At 47.1% G+C, this 22,633-nt stretch overlaps 3 protein-coding genes and 1 pseudogene across 4 annotated transcripts; 3 read left to right on the top strand and 1 right to left on the bottom strand.

Moving 5' to 3' along the window:
- Positions 1 to 1,056: 1,056 nt before the first annotated feature.
- Positions 1,057 to 2,185, top strand: LOC127317117 (uncharacterized). Of its 2 annotated transcripts, none has more exons than XM_051347642.2 (2): positions 1,057 to 1,207; positions 1,373 to 2,185. In XM_051347642.2, exons 1-2 carry the CDS (start codon positions 1,108 to 1,110, stop codon positions 1,930 to 1,932), a joined length of 660 nt encoding a protein of 219 aa, XP_051203602.1. In that variant the 5' UTR covers positions 1,057 to 1,107; the 3' UTR covers positions 1,933 to 2,185. The 2 variants fall into 2 exon arrangements, with proteins under 2 accessions (XP_051203602.1, XP_051203603.1); XM_051347643.2 differs by having other exon boundaries at positions 1,062 to 1,201.
- A 3,325-nt stretch (positions 2,186 to 5,510) lies between these two features.
- LOC127317118 (mannan endo-1,4-beta-mannosidase 6-like) lies at positions 5,511 to 9,151 on the bottom strand (annotated as a pseudogene).
- Positions 9,152 to 11,122: 1,971 nt separating this feature from the next.
- LOC127317119 (putative BPI/LBP family protein At1g04970) lies at positions 11,123 to 15,444 on the top strand. Its single transcript, XM_051347644.2, has 6 exons — positions 11,123 to 11,577; positions 13,417 to 13,556; positions 13,917 to 14,262; positions 14,340 to 14,588; positions 14,796 to 14,921; positions 15,052 to 15,444. Exons 1-6 carry the CDS (start codon positions 11,164 to 11,166, stop codon positions 15,247 to 15,249), a joined length of 1,473 nt encoding a protein of 490 aa, XP_051203604.1. The 5' UTR covers positions 11,123 to 11,163; the 3' UTR covers positions 15,250 to 15,444.
- Positions 15,445 to 19,484: 4,040 nt separating this feature from the next.
- On the top strand, positions 19,485 to 21,521 carry LOC127317120 (heat shock 70 kDa protein BIP5-like). Its single transcript, XM_051347645.2, has one exon. It carries the CDS (start codon positions 19,532 to 19,534, stop codon positions 21,512 to 21,514), a length of 1,983 nt encoding a protein of 660 aa, XP_051203605.1. The 5' UTR covers positions 19,485 to 19,531; the 3' UTR covers positions 21,515 to 21,521.
- The last annotated feature ends 1,112 nt before the right edge of the window (positions 21,522 to 22,633 follow it).

Raw genomic sequence — 22,633 nt, 5'->3', positions numbered from 1 at the left:
ATGCCGCGTGGAATGCGACGCGTCCGCGGCGAACTGACCGGCGACAGCCTTTACTGCGCGCGGAAGATGATGCGTGCGCGGAATACGATGCGCGTGTCGCTGACCGGTCGGGGGCCACCTCCGCGGCGAAGACGAAACGAAAGCGCGAGAGAGATTTCTCGGCGTTTCGCGCGCTTTCGCTTCGTCCGGACTCCCCGAGCGCTCCCCGGTAGGCCGGGGTTGGCGTGGGCTCGCCGGATGGATGAAAGTCCAAATCCGGCGAAAAACCGAGAAACCGGGGGCGCGGCTGGGCCATTTTCGCCGCCCGGATGAAAAAATGGCACGCCGGGAGCCTGTTCGGGGAGACGAGTGGAGATGCTCTAAAAGAACTCTCATCAATTTGACTTGACATTAAATGCATCTATCTACCACCGTGCCGACCATTTCATGGATCCCGCGCAGCAGACTCACGGGAAAGTGAACTCTCTCTCTCAGTAGCAGAAGTGTTGGGTCAATCGCGGCAAGCTGCAAGGATGTATTTAATTGGCGGCAAATTAGTGATGCTTGATTCAGGCCACGATATAGAAATAATGAAATGTATACCATGGATTGATCATTGATGGATATATAGCTCTGTAGCATATTAGATGTGTCTACAGCCTACATCGATCACAACACGTGCACGTATAAATTATTCGCATGTACTCTCTCCATTTCAAAATAACTGTCCCTGCTTCTAGATATGAATGTACTACACACTATAATGCACCTATATTTTTTGGGCAATCTCTACTTTGTCAGCTGACCTAGCTCAATTAGCCAGTTGTTCTACACTCTCCACCGCACCTAAATCTGTGGATGAATGCCAATGCCCGGCTCCATGGGCTAAACCCTAATCAAGTTTGACAGCGATATATACCAACAGCCAGCCCTATCAGGGCACGCAAGTCACAAACTTTGAAACTTTAGCTCCTGTCCGTTAACTTGATGATAGGCGCCAAAACCGTGCATGCATTTGTTCAGAAAAAAAAAATGCATGAATTAATGCGTCCACTGTTGCCCATTCTATAAATAGGGGATCAGCTGAAGCAATATCATCTCATCCTAAGCAATATCATCTCGTCCACAATGGCTCTCAAGTCTCTACTTCTAGTTGGTGTCGTACTAGCTTCTTTGCTGCTTCTCTCCCAGCATGTAGCAGGTGCTAGAGAGCTCACGGAAGGTAAAGGTATGCCCAATTCTCTCTCTCTCTCTCTATCGTTATATTAACCTACTGTAGTTATCGTTCATTACATATTTGCATGTGCGCTGAATCGTGCAGCTTAACTATTGACTACTAAACTGATGATTTTTTTGCGGGGCTCAATTGATGATATTTTCTTGTATGATGAAGAATCTGAGGAGAAGAACGTGAAACCTGAAGGAGGGCATGGTGGAGGATACGGAAACAATGGAGGATATGGAAATAATGGAGGATATGGAAACAATGGTGGAGGATACGGCAATAACGGTGGAGGATATGGGAATAGTGGTGGTTACGGAAACTCCGGTGGAGGTTACGGAAACAATGGAGGATATGGAAGCAACAACGGAGGATATGGAAACGGTGGTGGAAACCAACACGGTGGAGGATATGGAAACAATGGTGGCGGAAACAGTGGAGGGTATGGAAATCCTAGGTATGGTGGGGGTTATGGTCCTGGTAACGGAGGTGGAGGATATGGACCGGGCTATGGTCCCGGGAGTGGTAACCAGGGATATGGTGGCGGAAATGGCAATCCTACCTACGGTAGTGGCAACAATGGTGGATATGGGAGTGGCTCTGGCGGTGGGTATGGTAGTGGCAGCGGAAACGGTGGTGGTGGTGGTGGAGGTTACGGGGGAGGATATGGTGGTGGAGGCAATCCTGGAAGCGGATACGGTGGAGGGGGTCAAAACGGTGGGTGGCACTAATAAGAAAAAAAAAGCTAGATATGCACATGTGATAAATAAAACATTTTGGATATGCTAGTACAAATGTGGTCCGGATGCTCACATATAGAAGCAAGGTCCATAAGAGCAACAATTGGAAGATCAAGCTAGCATTGTGTGGCCTCGATCGTGTCTACGCATGATATATGTGCTATATATGTGGCTTCTGGATGTCGTGGCACATGCATGTTGTACACAGTGGTATAAAATATTTGATCAGTTTGTCGTTTCCTAACTTGGTGGGACTATATTAATATTCATATATAGAATCCCTTCGATGTAAACTACTGCCTACTTTCTAAACAACATGGACATAACTTTAAATTAGTGAAAACTTAAAATCGTATAAGTTCATTCAATTTTATAAACAAAAATATAACCATTTAGAACATTTAGCAAATATACAATGGAAATATATTTTAAGATGGATCTATTTGGTATTGATTTAATAATCTAGATGTTCATATTTTTATCTATATAATTGATCAAATTATAATACGTCAACTTTTAATGCAAAATATATAAGTGACAGAATAGTGGGATTATATGGTCCTTGTAAAATGCGAGAGAGCCATCTTTAATATACTGATTTTTATTAAACTAAATTCACAATTTCAATGATGTATCTATTATGCAATAGAATACAATATGGACTATTAGCCACCATAAAAGCAATGCTAAATAAAATATCAGATATGGAGAAAACATATTGAATTGTCTTGAATTATGAGTAAATCGGTACAATGGTCATTTTGCTACAAACCAATTGACATAGGCATATGTGTAATTTTACATGGTATTAAATCAGTAGAATTTTAACCCGACTCTTCACTTTGCACATTGATATACTTCGCATAAAAGATTATCGGGCCGGTTTTCTTGTATGTGTACTATCCTCAGGTGTTATCAGTGGTAACTAACCGAGTTGCTCCCGCAAATGGGACGGCGTCATCTTAACAACACTATATTTTTCAAAAGAGATTTATGGTTCCATAGATATTATAAATAATACAACCAGTATTGACAATATATCTATTGCAAGATTTACCACATTATATTTTGCTTTATAGCGGGATTATCTTTATCTTGATTCCATTTAGTTTTCATATTATTACAAGTATCGTTTACCAATATATCAAATTGGACTTTTTTTATGTGGAACATAATTCTTAAAGTGCAGCTTGCCAGTATTTTTTCTAGGTGTTCACAAAACCAATTTAATGTTTAGACAACATTAAATATGTAAAAAAATAAATTACTTACAAATGTGAATGTTTCTTTCACTTCTTAACATGTGCGGAAACTAATAGTGAGATTTTTTTTTACTTTGTACATACCTATGTTATTTTTCCCTACTCCCTCCGATCCATATTAGCATTAAGTAATATGAACCGGAGGAAGTACAAAAAAAAAAGAGATCCTCATGAGGTTGACTTACCCCCATTTTAACTGGAAACACGTGGCATTCTTGTATTTTTGAAATAAGCGATTTTTAGACTGATGGGGATATGCCTTATGGGTATACCATGAAGGGGAGTCCCCTGCTGCACCAAGGAGGCTCACGGTACAACCAACTCGCCTAGGCTTGCTGGAGATGGCGACTAGAACTACTGAAGGCTCAAGAGACTAGCTTTGTGATTCGGTTGCCCTAAATACGAGTCCGAGTCCCAACCGACTCGATCTTTTTTTCTTGTAGATCCTAGGTGGCTGCATATATAAAGCCACCGGGGGCGCCCCTTGAGGGACAGTTTAGATCTCATTAGACAAACTAGACAGGACTTGCCTCGAGCGACTCCCTTCTATGATCATATAATGAATTGTAGTAGGATTAAGGATCCTCCACCGAGAGGACCTGGACCTGGGTACAACGTGTGCCAATCTTGTTCCCGGATTCTCCTATACATCACCTTTGCTCCACACCTCTTATGTGCTATCCTTGGTAGTATCTGTCGTGGTTATTCCCACGACAGTGGTGCCCACCGTGGGGGAAGCGGTGCATGGAGATCGTGATCCGGGCAGGATCCGTCATCAACTTCAACATCTAAATCATGTCTACTTTAGCGCGTTCCATATGCGATAATATGGCGGCGGCGTGTCCGATCTACATCAACATACTGATGACCGAGTGAGTAGTACAAAGAAAAATAAAAATGTTGCCAAATTCCAGCGGATCGCGCGCTCGTATCCTCCACATCCTGCGTCTGATGCATGTTCCGTGGGCCCCACCTTTATCTTCTCCCTCACCGCACATTCTCTTCCCCCATCCCATCACTCTCATGTGTATCACGGCCGCCCTAACGTCCTGTTGGCACTCCCAGTCGCCCCTTTGTGCATGTGCTTCCCCTTTGCCGGAGCGCTGCCCGCGCCGCCGCTCCGCCTCCACGGGGCGCCTTGCTTGAAGTTTTGCGCCCTCGTTGACCCGACATGCAGCTCGGCCTCCCGCCCCACGCCGCAACTCCGCCTGCCACCAACAAGAGCACCTACTCAACCCCTCCCTCCTACCCCGTGTTGTTCACGTCTGGTCGCGCGGTTCCCGACAGGCGGTGGAGAACCAGTGCGGGGCAGCTGTTCTGTCATAGGAGGACGGGATCACAGAACAGAGACGGTCGACTGCGGCATGTTGGCAGCGAGCATGAAGATATGTGGGCATCTAGGGAGGCTAGACCTTATTCCTTGAGGGAGGCGGGATCAAGCAACGACGGCGGCCAAGGTTTGGCGGTGAACTGGTGGTGTTAGAGGTGTCGGGTTATGCCGGAGGTGCTTCTGCGAGCGCCCCTGGCCACCTTCATCTCTATCATCCAAGTTAATGGATCATGACATTGACATAAACCTCCACCTCCACCTTCGTCAAGCTGCATGTGCGCGCTAAGGGTGCTACATTAAAGCTGAATGTGATGCCACAATAGTACTTTTTTTGCTATAGTTGTTTTGCAATTTTGTTATAATAGTATAATTTGGTTGTTACATGTGTCCAACGATGTCTCTACGAAATTGGTTTTCGCTACATTGGTTCTGCGTTTTTTGCTATAATATTATAAAATTGCTGCTACAATGTTGTTTTGTGCCTTTGCTACAATAGTACACCTTTTTTGCTACAACATCTCCGACAAGGTGTCAGGCGATGTCTCGTTGATGTTTCCAACGAAGTTAACTTTTGCTACAATAGTACTTTTTTTTGCTACAAGGTACATGGCGAGGCCTATGGTGAAACATTGTTGCTACAATCAGATTGATTTTGTTATATTAGTGCTTTCATGGATGCAAAAGTAGAATTTTAGGTGAGAATATATTTTTTGCTATTTTGGTAAATTATGGAAGCAAAAGCAAGAGGAATGGGGTGATTTGATCAGGCCGCCAAAAACGACCAATCGTACAGCTGAGGACTCAGGATCGGGGGGACGCCGAGTACTCTACAAAGAAAAAACACATTTTATCCCAGCTTACCACAAATAAATATCCCATACGAGTTCTACTGAACCAACGGACCGAGAGGATGAACTGATCTAGCACGGTACAATACAGGATATTAATTCCCCTTCAATATAGCCCGTGGAAAAGAATGACCAAGGCATGTGTACTAAACCGGTTGCATATGTGTGAAAATCAACAGATTTCTAGCACTACAGAAAAGTTAACCAAATGATAAGCAATAGATATCGCTCAAGATACAAACACCATGTTTGCTATACCCTATACATATCCTACCAGTCGGCTATTCCTTTCTAATCAATCATCTCCAAGATAATACTTTCAGCAAGTTTGGGTTGATGGAGCAGGTTTCTCAGTATGCACGACAGCACAATCCCTAGGACGGGGCAACACAATCCCTAGGGCGGCACAGAACATTGCCAGCCAGGGTCTCCCTCTTTCTTGTACAACATCTGCAATCGGCAAGAATGCTCCATTATCAACTTATAAGTCGAGGGATGGTCCCGAGCCACCAGGGAGAAATTGTCGCGGTACATATGCGTCCCTTCGACCATCAGCTGCCAAATGAGAGCACCACCGCCCGCCTGCAGCTTCCTTGCTGAATTGTAGATTTTGTCGTACACAACTTTTAGAAGAACATCTCTATCAGCTGTGCTGTTAGAATCCACCACATGCTGCTGCATGTAGCCGACTTCCGAGAACAGGACAGGTTTTTTCAAGATGTGTTCGCTATCATTAAGGTGAGAGTCGACCCAGCTGGAAAGATATCTGATTTTATCTTCCATGCTTGCCTTTGGTAGCCTGGCAACAAAAATATGCGTCAATGGCATATAAATTCATGACACGTTTGTACAAAGATAGGGAAAGATACATACCAGCTGTCAGGGTAAGCATGAACCGATGCAAAATCAATATGCTTGACTGCGGAGTTCTGTATGAAGTCTGAGCATCTCTTTTATCCAAGCCTGCCAAGGAATATTTGGTCCAAGTGCTGAGTGCTATCTCTTAGAAAGATTTATGTGTTCCTGAAAGTGAAAATAGATACCACTTTACCTGGACATGAGGAGCTGATGAGTTGGAGACACACCTAGGCTCATTCATGAGCTCCCACGCAAATATAGCAGGTTCATCACAGTATCTGATTCCACTGTAAGAGTTCCTTCTGGTTAATATTGCCTGTTGGTAATACATTATATGGCAATGGCGATGAAATTGTCAAATTTCGGCCAAATATTGGAGAATAACATGTTTCTTTATAGGGCTTTTGCAAACATAGCTGCATTTCTTATTTATACCAGGTGGATTAGAGTCTCAATAGAGGACAAAGATACTGAAATCTTGAGTATATGACCATATTAGATACATCTGTGTCATGGAAAAGCCAAAATTTCTAATATAAAAATAACACACATTCTATCAAGTATTCATTTGCCTTCCGAGATAATCTACACTTATCCAGTGAAAACCATGGTATGTGTACAAAACAGATCGAACAAGAATGGACAAATGGAGGCCGAGCTAGATGTACCCCTTCTTTGAAAATTCGAAAATCATATTTTAAAGTTTTAAAAATTCCGAAAAAAATCCTGGATATAGTATACATCATTGGCCACATCCAAGATTTTGTCAAATTTTTAAAAAACTTTAAATATGTTTTTTAAATTATTATAAATAAATGGCTACAGATCGAACCCACTACGTCGTTGCTGATGGCGGCGTCACAAGTAACGTGTGAATATCAAAATTAATGTTCTACTATGTTAGTGCAGCACTCCATAGGATTGCAATGGATACAAAACTAATAATCCCTCTATCTCACGATAACTGTCATGAGCCTCACAAGAATCCATTTAGAAACAACATTTCATTCCACAAGGAAAAGGGTATATTGCATGGTACTTTATCATTAAGTCTTCTCTAGAACTTGTTACGTGCACATGGTGAGTTTTGGGGACAGCTAAGGAAAAAAAAAAAGAGTGGTAAATATGAGGTGCTACAATACACAAAGATAATTTGTTTTGATTTAATCGAATACCTTCACGTAATCCCTGTAGTACCCCTTAATGATAGGGTGATAGAAAAAGGAATCAGTTGAATTTGTCATGTTAGCTCCAGCTGCTTGTGCCCACTTAACATACTGGGCCTTCCCTCCAAAGTTATTCAGGTTGTTGACAAGGCAAAGAATCAGCCTGATATGGTTTCTCCGGGCTTCATATATCACATAATCCAATTCCTGGAGTGAACAAAACTCATATTAATATTCACATGAGGAACATTGTGTACATACGCTACTTTAACCCTATTAGCTGATGTACTGACATCTTAAAAGTGATTCTAAAAATGTCTGCCGGTTCATAGAGGATACACTTTGGGGCTGCAAACAACCACTAAAAGCAAACTGACAACTTATTAGGCCAACGAACAGAATGTAGAAATTCCATGTGAATGGTGGGCCTGGTGCAGCGGTAGAGCCTCACCGCCTGTGACCGAGAGGTCCCAGGTTCGAGTCACGGTCTCCTCACATTGCACTTCGTGAGGGTAAGACTTGCCACTAACACCTTCCCCAGACCCCGCACAGTGCGGGAGCTCTCAGCACTGGGTAAGTCCTTTATAGAAAAAGTGGAAACACCGCGCAGTTGACAATTGGTCATCTCCAGCAAAAATATCTCTTAAAAGTAACACTCAAATCCTATCTACAGAACAAAGGGGGCACGGAACCCTTTTTTAGTGTAGTTTCAAAAAGTCATACTCAAATAAGTTTTAATAGATATTTATTGTGGTTCAATAGCGAAGCACCTGCAATATGCTAGTAATCATGAAAAGTTTGACGCCAGTTCATACTCCAGAAAAGATACAGGACGCTCAAAATTCAGAACCGTGAGCCTATGCTTCTTGTCAGAGAACTGTACGGTATGTGGCATTGCTCAGGTTGCTCAGAGCCAGCAAGTATTAGGAGGTGCGAAATAGATTGCACTAGGAGAAGTACATGCCAGCGGTCTTAGTGTGAAGTTGTACTGTGGCATGCAGTACTGAATTATGGATTTGGACTAAGGAAGCATAGAGCATAGCACGATGCAACCTGCTATCCAAAAAATGACGCGGCATACAACCCCTACAATTGGATTACATCAGTGTGCTGTGGAATCAATACGATGCGTTTATCAGTGGCAGTGACTCTAAGTAATGCAATTAGATAAGGGGACTAGACTAGAGGCGAGATCTGCGTGGACCTGGAAGACGGCCTCGCTGAAGCGCCCGGGGGAGATCTGGAGCGCGCCGGGGCCACCGTCGGCGAAGGCCCAGGTGCGGCAGACGGCGAGGCCCATGCGTCGCCCCCGACGCAGCATCTCCGACACGAGCGCGGGGTTGCGCGAGGAGAGCAGCCAGTAGGAGTTCCAGCCGTTGAAGTAGAGGGGCGCGCCCGTGGCGGCGTCCACGAAGTGGGTGCCGTCGCGGCCGGCGAAGGACATCCGCGGCTGCAGCCACGGCACCGGCAGCTTCAGCTTGGCGGCGGGGTCGCGGCCGGGGAACCAGTTGAGGTAGAGAACGGCCAGAAGGAGGAGCAGGCCCAGAAGGCTGTAGAGCCGCCTCTCCCGTTGCAGCGCCATTGGCCGACAGGGCTGGCTCCGCCGCCGCCGCCGCTGCCGGATGGGACCGTGCCAAGTGCCGGGATTTGGTTCGGCCGACCGCGCTAGTACGGTTTTGTCGGTACTCACAAAATTATGCAGCACCTTCGTTCTAAAGGCGCCCGACCATTTGCCACCACGCCTTCGGAAAATGCCGTCTGAACCTAGCTCAGCAACCCCACGCATAGTGATTGGACTATTTGCGGAGACGCAAACGCGATATTAATATGCGTCTCGGTGGTCGCGCCGTTGATGTGTCTTTTTAAGCATGCTAGTACTAGCGACGAGATTTGGCAGTCTGCACCACGTTAATGGTGACGTACCGCGCGGCCGCTGCCCCCTCTGCCAAGAAAATTAATGCCGTTGCCAAGTGTGTCATGCCCCTCGGCTTTCTCCGGCGTATATAAAGAGGGGCGCGCACTCGGCTGTCTCATCCCCTCCTCAACGCTAGCCGCAGCACAACCTCCACCGTAGACACCAACTTTTCCATGATGAGCAACGTCAACGGCGGCCACGCTACTCCGCCTCCACCTCTGTCTCCACCGTCGACTCCACCTCCCCCGACCGACAGCTCCGACACCGAGGAGTACAACGACGAGAACAAGGATAGCGCCGACGACGTTATCGACGCGGCCATGAACGCGAAGTTCATGGCTGACGCGGAGCAGGAGGCAGAGGAGGAGCGGGCGGGCCAACCGATGTTCAACGAGGAGCAGTAACACCGTAGGGAGGCGGCGGCTACACAGGAGGAGTCGGACGACGACGACTTTGACTGGAGCGGGCCTAACCCGGAGGACAAGGCGGTAGAGCATAGGGCCTTAGTCGCGTCCTTCGAGACACCGAAGAAGGCCGAGGATGACGCCAACGAGGCGTTGCGGCATCGGCTACTTGAGGACGCGGTGGCCCACCGAGCTCTGGCGATCGCGCGACGGATGGAGCGGCAGGTGGCGGAGGAGGGAGGGAGGGAGGCAACAACTGGTCCGGGCTGTCAACCACCCCGAGGGGCGACAAGTAGTCTAGGAGCCTTGTTCATTCGTGTTTCCCTTTATTTTGTATGTAGATTATGCTTTTCAGTTGAATGAAAAAATTGTTGTAAAAATAATTCGGTGGCTGGAGGCACCCAGGCGCAAACAGATGCGGGGTAAAAATATAACCATTTCCATATCCGCGGGCCAACGCAGCCGGTCGATTTTGGTTTAGCCGATGCAGTACGGCTAAAACTAACCGCGTCCCCGTAGATGCGAATTAGCCTTGATACATCTGTTTAGTTTGGGTATGCCCAGCGGCTCGATGCATTCTTTGCCAAAAATATTTTACATTTATAATAAACCATTTACATAGTACCGAAAATAAGTAAAAAAGAAAAGAAAATAGCCCTAGCTAATCATGTCATGGCTGCCTACTTATCGTCGTCATTGTCGACGATGTTGATTACATGGTTCGCTTGCGTTGCGTGTGTTCTCAGTACCTGTAAAAAAGATTACGGATCAACCTAGTTTACGGGTTCGGCCAGTTTTACGAAATCTGCTCCCAAACGTCTATGTGGGCGAAATATGCGTGATGTTTTTATTTTCCTTTGATCAATCCCTTGTAACAAAACTTTGACAAGCATCTAAAGAGTGCAAGCACTAAAAAATCTGCCGATCCACTGATTAACTTATTTATTGACCGATTAACTTATTGATTAGCTGATTAATTAGTCAATCAATCAGCCGACTTGGCTTTAATCATTGAAACCGAGCTTTCTCAACATTGAGTGCAAGTATCAACACGAAATCAGAAAACAACAAACCTGCACTATCGTTCGTGCTTGGAGCTTAGCTAAGGTTAAAATCTCATAGCTGTAAAGAAACATACCCAGCATAACGTTCCCAAAATAGAGAACATTTGGAAAATCTAATATAGCCTCCACAAAACAGAGAACGTTAGGAAAATCCAATATATCCTGAAAATATCAACATATACTTTCCCTATATTACAGGCAGGTAGTACCAAAATGAATTTTCAGTATTTATAGTTCTTTTTGTATTTTTTTGCCAATTTAGATTTGTGTCCGAATAAATAAAAAACGCGACTTTACCAGACTGCCGGCGCAGCGGCGCTACCTGCCTTCTTCCTTCCGTCGCCCGCCTCCCCTCCCTCCTCCACCCCACCCGCCATGGCCACCCATCGCCACCTCCTCCCACTCCTCCTCCTGGTCCTCCTCCTCGCCCCCTCCCCCGCCGCCGCCAACGAGTCCCACATCTCCGCGGTGATTGGCTCCAGCGGCCTGGACTTCGCCAAGGACGTGCTGATCGGGGAGGCGGCGCGGTCCCTCACCCCGCTCCGCCTGCCGGGGGCGGAAAAGTCCATGCGCGTGCCCTTCCTCGGTGGCGTGCGCGCCGCCGTCTCAAACATCACGCTCTTCCACCTCGACGTCGGGGATGACTCGGCGCTCCGCCCGGGCGACTCCGGCCTGGTCGTCGTCGCCTCCGGGGTCAGCGCCAACATCAGCATGGCCTGGAGCTACTCCTACGACTCCTGGTACTTCGGGCCCCTCCAGATCTCCGACAGCGGCACCGCATCCATCCTGGTAATCGACTAATTTCTCTGGTTTTTCCCGGCTTGAACTAGAAGGTGTAATCTGTGTGGGCTCCCGGGCTAGATTTAGTTTGGAAGCATCATGGAATTGCAGATTAATCATGTACTCAAATTACAATATCTGACAACAAACAATCATGGTTTGATGAGGTAAAACAATACTCAGCAATTCAGCATCAGACTTTCAATAGTTATTACTTGACCAGCTGCTGTTAGGGGGGGGGGGGGGGGGGGGGAACTAGTGTAGGAATTATACTCAATGCTGATGATACTCAATGGTACAGCGAGTACAAGCTGGATACCAGTACTGACTTAGAGCATCTCTAGCAGATAACGCATCCCGCCGAACCGCAAAACACGGATGCGGTAAACCGCAGCGTCATTTTGCAGTGTGAGAAGTGTCGTGGCAGAACAGTTCTTGCAACTAGTACAGTAAAAAAAGACTGCTCTTTTACCGTTTTGCGTATGTGGTATCTATTCTGCCAATTTGCGCGGAACCGCAAATGTTTTGTTGTTTATGTAATATTTCTGACTATAGATGAAATTAAACCTCAATATACTGCAACGTTAATAAAATCAATTATTGTTCCAATATCACACAGTACACCAACATCCCAATTTACAATAATGGTTCAAATCAAATAAATGAATGGTCCAATATGGGGAAAATAATAGTTGCAGACAGACATTGCACAAATTGGAAATGATATGAGGAAACAAAGAGACTAGAGGCCAAACAACTGCCAGCGAAGATTCATTTCTACCCGTGAAGATTCATTGCTTAATCTAGACAAAAATCTAAGAAAGAGGCATAATCATACCTTTGAGCGGCGGTCCGGCGGCAACTTGAACGGCAGGCTACGTAACAGAGCGCGGGAGGGTAGCACGGATACGGCCGCAAACGGCATGAACACGCGGTTCTGAGCCTCTCGCCTCCTCCCATGGAGCTACGGTTGGAATCCATGGCGGCGGCGGTAGGCGGCGCTCACGGGTGAAATAGGACGGGCGCCTCAGCTCCGACGACAGGTGAACAAAGGTGTTGGCGGTGGATCTGCTCCTCGGTGGCACGGCGTGGCCGGAGCGGCGTAGATTTAGGGCAGTTGGTGGCGGCGGCGGTGGCGGCGCAAGGCTTCCTAGCGGAAGCGAGCTGAATGTTCAAGCGCGGGTCTTTTTCTTCAATATGCGGAAAGCGGCAATTTTCGTGTGCGGAACCGAGGATATGGAATACTCGGGCTCGAATATGCGGAGAGCTGCAAAACAAATTCCGTGCCGACCATTTTTTTTGTATTTGTGCATGACGATTTTTCGGTCCGATCCCGCAAACTCACGGTTATTTTACAGGTTTCGGCGGGATGCGGTATCTGCTAGAGATGCTCTTACCATCTGTCTTGTTGCTGGTCGCTTTATGCATTTCTTTATTCCTTGAATTTCTTGAAGAGCAGTGTGAATTCTATACATTTCTTATTAGCATGATGAAATATTTGAATACTAAATCATCCCGTCTGACAAAACACTATCCATTTTACTGACAGTTTTTTTATGGTTTGATTTATGTTCGGCAAATAAGTCTAATAACTGTCATCAGCATTATGGTCTTGAAATCTCAGATTAACCTTCAGTCAAGTGGTGGCTAATGTTTCATATTATTCAAATTAACCTTTATAAAGTTTGCCAAATGCTCTAGATATGGCTTATGATGATATTGCTTTTTTTGCATAGTGCAAACTTCCTAGGCCAACTGATACTAGGTTACTTTCTACTATCTTTTTGATGATGTCTATCTATTCTGCTACTGAGAAGAAGCAGCTCATGAATCTTTTGTGTGTGTAAGGTTCAAGGAATGGAAGTTGGGATAACCATGGAAATCAAAAATTACAATGGAAGTTTGGCTCTGAACGTCTCGCAGTGTGGCTGTTATGTGAAGGACTTGGAGATATCTCTGGATGGTGGAGCATCTTGGTTTTATCAAGGGTATGCCCTCCTTCTGTATCTCTTCGGAAAAAATGCTGAACAAGATATACAAGTACAAATTGTTTCTAAGCGTTTGAGGATATCTCTCGTGGTGTAAAACATGCATAATTTAGAGAGACTGGGACTAAACCATTTGAGACATGTCAAGTAAAACTTTATTTAATTGAACTTTGTGCATCTTCTGAGACTAGAAAACAAATGGAATGTCATACATGCCTTTGATCAGTCGCATTTACAGATATTGACATATGATTTTTTTTTCTAATGTGTCAATTTTTGTCTTCTCTATATACTTAGACATGTCAATAGGATAAAACCTCCTATTTTAACATTTTTTTCCTATTGGCCTTCTTTTTGAAGGTTAATAAATGCTTTTGAGGATGATATTAGAGCTGCGGTTGAGAAGGTAGTACCGGAAAATATCATTGGCAGCACTTCAAAACTGGACTCGTTTCTTCAAGGTCTCCCTAGGAGTGTCAGTCTGGACAACATCACTGCTCTGAACATGACTTTCATGAACGATCCACAATACAGAAATTCCTCCATTGAGTTTGATATCAACGGGTTGTTCACTTCTGCGGTTGCAAAGACTAGCAATTTGCAGAAGCATCCTCAGCTTTCATTATCTTGTGGTGGAGCATCAAATATGCTTGTGCTTTCACTCGATGAAACCGTGTTCAATTCAGCATTAGATGTTTACTATAAGGTAATCAAACGTTTTCAATAATACGTCAAGAATGTTTGACCTTGTGGGTTTTACATTATCCCCTTTTCTTTCTTCAGGCGGGTTCCATGCATTGGGTTGTCGACAAAGTTTCTGATCAATCTCTACTGAATACAGCTGGCTGGAAATTTATCATTCCACGCTTATATTGGAGCTATCCAAATGATGACATGGTCCTGAACATTTCGATGGCTTCATCCCCAATAATGTGGATTACATCTGAAAATATTGGTGCTACCATTAACGCGGACATGATAATTGATGTTTTACATGGCACGGAGACAGTTCCAGTTGCATGCATATCTGTGGTGAGAAAACCTCAAATTCTGGACTTCACTTACGATGTGCTCTTGTTGCTCCATTGCTCCAAGAATGGAAATAAGAAATCTTAGGAAGTCTGTAGCCATCATTACTTGCAATTTTAACAGTATCTTAACTTCAGCATATTTTCTTTCGTAATTTCAAATTATAGAGTCATATTTCCAAGTAGGATTCTAACAACTGGAACATTGTAGGTCGTAAGCGCCTCAGGAGTTGTGGAGGCATCAGGAAATAAAGTATACGGTAGAGTTGAGTTAAATGATTTCTCCCTGTCCTTGAAGTGGAGTAATATCGGAAATTTTCATATGTCTTTGATTCAGGTATTCCACCGTCTTTATGCACATTTATTTTGTCTGTTTTCTTATCAGCATTATTATTGCAGAGCTGAATTACTCTCCTAGTGGACTTCTGGTTTCTGATTCTATTTCCTCACGAATGTTTCATTTGCAGGGAGTGATACGGGTTTTCCTGAACACTGCGTGCATGCCATACCTGAACTCGCGGCTGGGGCATGGATTCATCTTGCCTGTGGTCCATGGCTTCACTCTGAAAGACGTCTACGTGATTACCTCTACCCAGCAGTTGACGCTCTGTTCTGATATCGCCTTCGCCAACGTGAGTAGCCTGGCGAGTTTGCCGGTTTTGTGATAACCGTCCGTGGGGTTGTACAGAGCATGTAACCCTCTGTTCAGGGCTGCAAGCTAGGCCCTGGGCTGGGGGTGTCTGCACATATGTGTACATTATTGTCCATAGCCCTCTCTGTCAAAACAGAAACAAAGATAATTCTCATTCATTTGTACATATTTATTTTCTGCTGTTTTATATGATTCCTTTTTTTGCTCCTGGTTTCCTGGAAAAATGAAGTGGTGTTTTTATCTGGTGTATGCTCGTCTCATGTGCATAAGCTAACTGCATTATGGTTTGAAACTTGTCTGTATATCATGTGTTCACTTTTGTTTAAGCATTATGGATCCTAAGGGCATCTCCAGCGGGGCGATGCAAACGGACGCTAAGGGACCACCTCCAGCGTCTGGTCCGCCCGGCCCGAAAATGTGTCTGGTACCACCTCCAGCGGGGCGACGCATAGTGACTGCCGTCCGCGGACGCAAACGTGGCCCAAATATACGCCAGATTTGCGTCTCCATGGACGCAGCGGTCGTCCGCCCGGCCCTCGCACGGGCTCGCCTGGCAGGGGCACAGCTGCTTCGTCCTCCGCGGTATTACTTACGGGCGGCGTGCTGCAGCCTTTTCAGGGCCGCGTTAATGGCGTGTCTCGGCTTCCGCGAGCGTGCGCAGCTGGACGGTGTCGCAGTAGCAGGACATTGAAGGCGATATGGCTTCCGAGCCTCTTAAAGGACAGTAGCAGGACATTGAAGGCGATATGGCTTCCGAGCCTCTTAAAGGGACGCTGTCGGCGCCCATTTCCCCGACCACACCATTGCCAGAGCCAATACAATCCACCCCACCCCCACCGACGCCATGCGGAAGATATGCTGGCCCTTCCACAAGACCAAGAACGACCACGAGGCTAGCGGCTCGCAGTCCGCCAAGAAGCCACGGATCGGGCGGTACGTCCGCATCGACTTCGCGCGTCGCCTTTCGGAGGAAAACCGGCCGGTGCCATGGCTGGACGCAAGCCTGCCTGGAGGAGGCTTGTACCTCAACTCCAGGCGCGTGCCGGTACCCCCAGTGTCGCGCGAGGGCTGAGAGCGCCGGGACGAGGTGCGCCGCCGCCGAGCCATCTTGCCGCCAGATCTCCAAGAAGATCCGGCGTACGCGCTCAACTCCTACAACTGGATCTCCTTCGGAACGTGGGAGTTCGACGCGCGCCGCCGCGCTGGCTAACTCGGGGACGTCGAGTACTTCGACCGCGAGATCACCGCGGAAGAAGAGGGGAAGTGGAGAACGACCAGGAGGACGCGGACGAGGACGAGGACGAGCAGGTGGAGTGCGCAGAGTACGACCACGACGACGGCGGGCCGGCGTGGGATCCGGAGACCCAGCCGCCCGACATTACCGAGGAGGAGGCCATTGCCATGGCACTAGCCAACAACGAGCGCGACGAGCTCAACGAGCTCGCTTTGTGGGACGGGCTCGCAATCCAGCTCCGCGAGTCCGCGCTGCTGCAGGGTAGGCCCACGACTCCTTCGACCACGCTGACACGTTCCAGCGACCGCGCTCCGGCTGCTGCTCCGGCCTGGGATCCCTGGCCACCTTCACCACAGCCTCCTGCGCAAGCGACGGCCTGGCCGCAGTTGCCGCAGCCTGCCCTACCTCCTCCACCACCGCCGGCGTACCAACTTCCATGGCCAACGCCGGAGTTCATCGACCTCGTCAGCGACGACGACCAGTACGCAATACCTAGGTTTTTTATGGCCTTTTTATGTTTTTTATTAATGTAAACTATGACTTTATGAATGGGAAAAAAATTATGCGTCGTTCCGCTGGAGCCACCCCCGCCGCAAATGGACACGCGGACGATTTCGACTATTTTGCCAACGCATCCGTTTGGGCGTCCGAAATACGTCGCCCCGCTGGAGATGTCCTAACAAGTAGATGGTGCAGGAAATGCTGGCGGACAGGGGACCTTTATGGTTCCATGACTTCCATCGATCCTCAGCTGTCTAAGGGAACATGGGAACTGCGCTGCATGTTCAAGAATTTTTTTTATACCTTTAATATCTCGCGGGTATGGTAACTTCTCTACAATTTCTATCTTGCCGTTGTCCACTTTAATGCATCTTTCTGAAACTCGGTGTCCAAAAACAACACCTTCTGTCACCATAAAATGATTTCCTAGTTTAGGACTAAATGTTGGTCCTCACAACGATGCAAAACTTTGTTAAGATTGAGCAAGCAATTATTGAAAGAGGTAACTTACACACAAAAAATCATCCATAAATACTTTTATAATTTTCTTAATATAATTAGCAATATAGCATCCATGCATCTTTAAAAGTAGCAACAGCATTGCACAAACAGAATCGCCTTCTCCTATAAGAAAAAGTACCAAAGGGATAGGTGAAAGTTGTGTTTTCATGATCTTTTTTGTGCACCGGAATCTGGGAGAAACCTAAATAACCATCTAGATAACAAAGGAGTGAGTGTTTAGATAATCTCTCTAGAATTTGATCAATAAATATCAAAGGATAATGATCTTTACGAATAGTTTTGTTTAGCTTCCTGAAATCAATGACATTCTATAATCACTAATAGTACGTTGGGCTACAAGTTTATTTTCATCATTTGGAATCATAGTGATTCCACCCTTTTTAGGCACACAAATGAACATGACTTACCCATTTACTATCAGCTATGAGATAGATAATACATGCCTCAATGAGTTTGATTACCTCTTTCATTGCCACTTCTTCATTTTTGGATGATAGTCAACAACATGCTTTGCATCTTCTTCAAAGTTAATTTTATGCATGCATAAAGCGGTCTTATACCTTTCAAGTCATCAAGTGAATAGCCAATTGCTGGCCTATGAGCTCGCAGTATTTCAAATAACTTTGTTTGTTCTTTAGCTGAAAGGTTAGCATTAATAATAACAGAATATATTCTCTTCTCATTAAGGAATGCATATTTCATATCTTTAGGCAATGGTTTAAGTTTAAAACTAGGGTTCTCTTTTGGTGGGGATAGTTCTCTTAGATCATCACGTGGAATATGTAATTATAGTTGTGGTGGTTGCTGAGATAGTATTTGTTCCAATGCTTCTTTCTCTTCATCACAAATGGCTCCTCCTGATTAAGCACATATCGTTCCATCGCGTCCGATGAGGCGAATACCACAGAAGCAAGAGTGTCCACTATATCTTTTTATTTTTTATTTTTCTAAATGCTTATCAATAAATTTCAAAAAAGTAAAATTATAGTCTTTCACCAACAAATTTAATGAATACCTTCTCTTTTGGTAAACTAATTTCAGCACCCACAGTATGTAAGAATGGTCTACCAAATATGATAGGACAAAAAGAATCTTGGGAACAACCAAGCACAATCAAATCTATGGGGTATTTGATCTTCCCCTACTAATACTTCAACATATCTAACCATACCTAAAGGACAAATATACTCTTTATTAGCAAGTTGGATAGTTATACTTGTCTCTTCCATGTGTATGGGATCAATGCCAGGCTTGATTTCAAAATATAGAGAATATGGTATCACACTTATACTTGCTCCAATATCACATAGAGCATGATAACCTGAAGTTCTACGCCTTAGAAAAAATCATTATGTCTGCTAATTTAGTGCTGAGATGATCATCCAGGTGCTTCCGCCCCCTCCCTGCAGCGCTTCGAAATTTCAGTCTGGACAAAATTAAAGAGTCCTATGAAATTTAGACGTACCCTCTCTGATTTATATTACTTGACGCTAATATAGATGTATCTAATCACATTTTAAGAATAGATATATGTATTTTTCATCAAGTAATATGGATTGGATGGAGTAAATAATTTGACGATAAAATTTGAAATTGCGGAAATTTTGGTGAGGTTCGAAACAACTGTGGTATCCAGTTCTAAACCTTGTCGGCCAACGAAATTTGGAGTGGGACAGATATGAAACCTGCGAAGTTGGGCCATCAACGGATTCTTTTTGGAAACGGATCGAACAATCGAATCAATTGCTCGTCAACACCACGCAGTGGTAGCCTGGTTCCCGCCAACACGTCACAAACACTCACAGCCGCCCGATCATCGCATCCCACGGCCCAGATCGCCCCGCCCGCGTGTTGCCACGATCCCGAGGAGCAGACAGCGTCGGAGACCACCTCCGATTCGACCACCTGACGCCGTCGCGCGCGGTATGTTCTGCCGCCATAAATAGCAGCGCCTCCACCTCCTCCTGCTATGTACTCCTACTTCAGCTAGCTACCTTCGAGAAAAGATCGATCGATCGGGCTCGCGATCACCGGCGCCATGGCTCGCGATCGCCGGCGACATGGCTCGCTCGTCGCTGCTGTTCGGAGTATGTTGCTCGCGGTGCTGCTCGTCGCGGCCACGGCGATTCCCTCTGCTGGAGCGGCGCAGGCGTCGACGGCGACGAAGGGCTCCGGCGGGCCAGTGATCGGCATCGACCTGGGCACGACGTACTCCTGCGTGGGCGTGTACCGGAACGGGCACGTGGAGATCATCGCCAACGACCAGGGGAACCGGATCACGCCTTCCTGGGTTGCTTTCACCGACACCGGCGAGAGGCTCATCGGCGAGGCTGCAAAGAACCAGGCCGCCGCCAACCCGCTTCGCACCGTCTACGACGCCAAGCGCCTCATCGGCCGCCAGTTCGCCGACGCGGAGGTGCAGAGGGACATGAAGCTTCTGCCGTACAAGGTCGTCGAAAAGAACGGCAAGCCGCACGCGGAAGTGGAGGTGAAGGACGGCGACGTGAGGCTGTTTAGCCCGGAGGAGGTCAGCGCCATGGTGCTGACGCGGATGAAGGAGACGGCGGAGGCGTACCTCGGCGAGAAGGTGCGAGACGCCGTGATCACCATCCCGGCCTACTTCAACGACGCCCAGCGCCAGGCCACCAAGGACGCCGGTGCCATCGCGGGGCTCAACGTTGTCCGCCTCATCAACGAGCCCACCGCCGCTGCCCTCGCCTATGGCCTCGACAAGGTGGATGAGAAGAAGGAAAAGACCGTGCTCGTCTTCGACCTCGGCGGCGGCACCTTCGATGTCAGCGTGCTCGCGCTCGACGGCGGGGTCTTCGAGGTCCTTGCCACCAACGGCGACACACACCTCGGAGGCGAGGACTTCGACCAGCGCGTCATGGACCACTTCATCAAGCTCGTCAAGCGGAAGCACGGCATCGACGTCTCCGGCGACGCCCGCGCGCTCGGCAAGCTCCGCCGCGAGTGCGAGCGCGCTAAGCGGGCGCTCAGCAACCAACACCAGGTCCGAGTCGAGATCGAGTCGCTGGTCAACGGCGTCGACCTGTCGGAGCCGCTCACGAGGGCCAGGTTCGAGGAGCTCAACGCCGACCTCTTTCGCAAGACCATGGCACCCGTCAAGAAGGCCATGGCGGACACCGGGCTCTCCAAGGCTGACATCGACGAGGTCGTGCTCGTCGGCGGCAGCACCAGGATCCCCAAGATCCAGCAGCTCCTCACAGACTACTTCGACGGGAAGGAGCCCCACAAGGGTGTCAACCCCGACGAGGCCGTGGCCTACGGCGCCGCCGTGCAGGGGAGCATCGTGGTCGGCGACAACGGCGGCTTGTTGGTGCTCGACGTGACGCCGCTGACGCTCGGCATTGAGACGGCCGGCGGTGTGATGGCGAGCGTGGTACCACGGAACTCGCCGGTGCCGATGAAGAGGACGCAGATGTTCACCACCTACAAGGACAGACAGACCACAGTGACGGTCATGGTGTTCGAGGGCGAGCGGAGCATGACGAAAAACAACCGGCTGCTCGGCAAGTTCGACCTCACTGGGATCGCGCCGGCGCCAAGGGGCACGGCGCAGATCGAGGTGACCTTCGAGGTGGATGTCAACGGCATCCTTCACGTGCGGGCGGCGGACAAGGGCACCGGCAGGTCGGAGAAGATCGAGATCGTCAGCGCCACCGACCGCCGCATCAGCCCGGAGGAGATCGACCGCATGGTGCGCGAGGCGGAGGAGTTCGCTGAGCAGGACAAGAAGGTGATGGAGAAGGTGGACGCGAGGAACAAGCTGGAGGCTTGCGTGTACGATGTCCGGACGACGGTCGACGGCGAGATGGGATGGAGGATGGACGGCAGCGATAAAGAGAGGGTGAAGGAGGCGGCAAGGGAGGTCAGTGAGTGGATCGACAACGCCAATTTGGACGCTGAGAAGGACGACTACGTGGAGAAGCTCAAGGAGCTGGAGGATGTCTGCAACCCTGTCTTCGCCGCCGCCTACCAGAAGTCCAGCGGCAGTTAGCATTGGAATTCCGTTTACTAGCTAGCTTTTTGTTCTTTTTTTTGTCCAGTAAAATTAGACTATGTATTGATCTGTACATAAATTCATTATTGTTTGGCTAGATTTATATTCAGAAATTTTCGAACACATAGAATCCCATAGGATTTTCGAAGGAATGAGTTCAATTTCACCTAAGAACATGGTGAAATTAAAATAGAAGGTTCATGTCCTACTAAAATGCTTCAAGAGGAAAACTGACGGCACATTATACGAGTCTGGTGAACCGTCGCCTACTAACACAGTGCAAATCATATGACGTTCCATAATTCATGTTGTGGTTTTTTAGTTCAAATTATGAAACCAAGGGAGTACACAAGATGCCTCCCTGCAGTAGTACTGCAACATCTTCAGAGTATTGTCAAGCCTATATGTATTCGATGAGGTTGGCAAAGCAGCACATCCGATTCAGCCATACGGTGTGGTTCGACTTCGACTTCCTTCCTCTTTCTATTGCTAAGACCATTCTTTTCCTCAGGGGGAAAGTAAAGGCCCTTCCCCCTTTGGAAGGCTGTGGGCGAGGAGGGATTCGAACCTCCGACACCGTGGTTCGTAGCCACGTGCTCTAATCCTCTGAGCTACAGGCCCACCCGTCTTCACTGGATCTCTTCCCAGGGGCACCCCTTCATTTCAGGTTAAGAAGATGGGAAAGCGCCTTTCTCTCTATAAAAACAGCGTGTTCCAAGGCGTGAAGTGGGAGAGAGGGTATGTGATGATTGAGGTTTTGAATAAGACGACCTTTGCATTTTATATTTGGATCTTTTTTGTATTTCTGTTTAGCTCATTTTATCCTAGTTTCACATAGTCAGTAACTTTGTCTATATCACATTTTCTGCAGCAACTACTGGCCGGGCAAATGAGTGTGCATATATAGAACATGGGGGCATGTGAACCCACTTTTTAAAAAGTTCCGTTTGTGATGTCAAAACATGTTTTAAAAATCGAAACACAAAATGATTTTCTAGATGATCTGAAATATGTGCCCTGGACGTGAGTTTCGTGACGAAAAAACTTTTTATTTTGTCTCGGCAAAAAAGTGAAATTTTGCAGGGCTATATAGCAGTATATATGTGACGTATTTTG

The sequence above is a fragment of the Lolium perenne genome, chromosome 7 (genome assembly GCF_019359855.2).
Source record: "Lolium perenne isolate Kyuss_39 chromosome 7, Kyuss_2.0, whole genome shotgun sequence".
Taxonomy (NCBI): Eukaryota; Viridiplantae; Streptophyta; class Magnoliopsida; order Poales; family Poaceae; genus Lolium; species Lolium perenne.
Note: the sequence above shows the minus strand (reverse complement) of the source record. Positions and strands in the feature narration are given on the sequence as shown.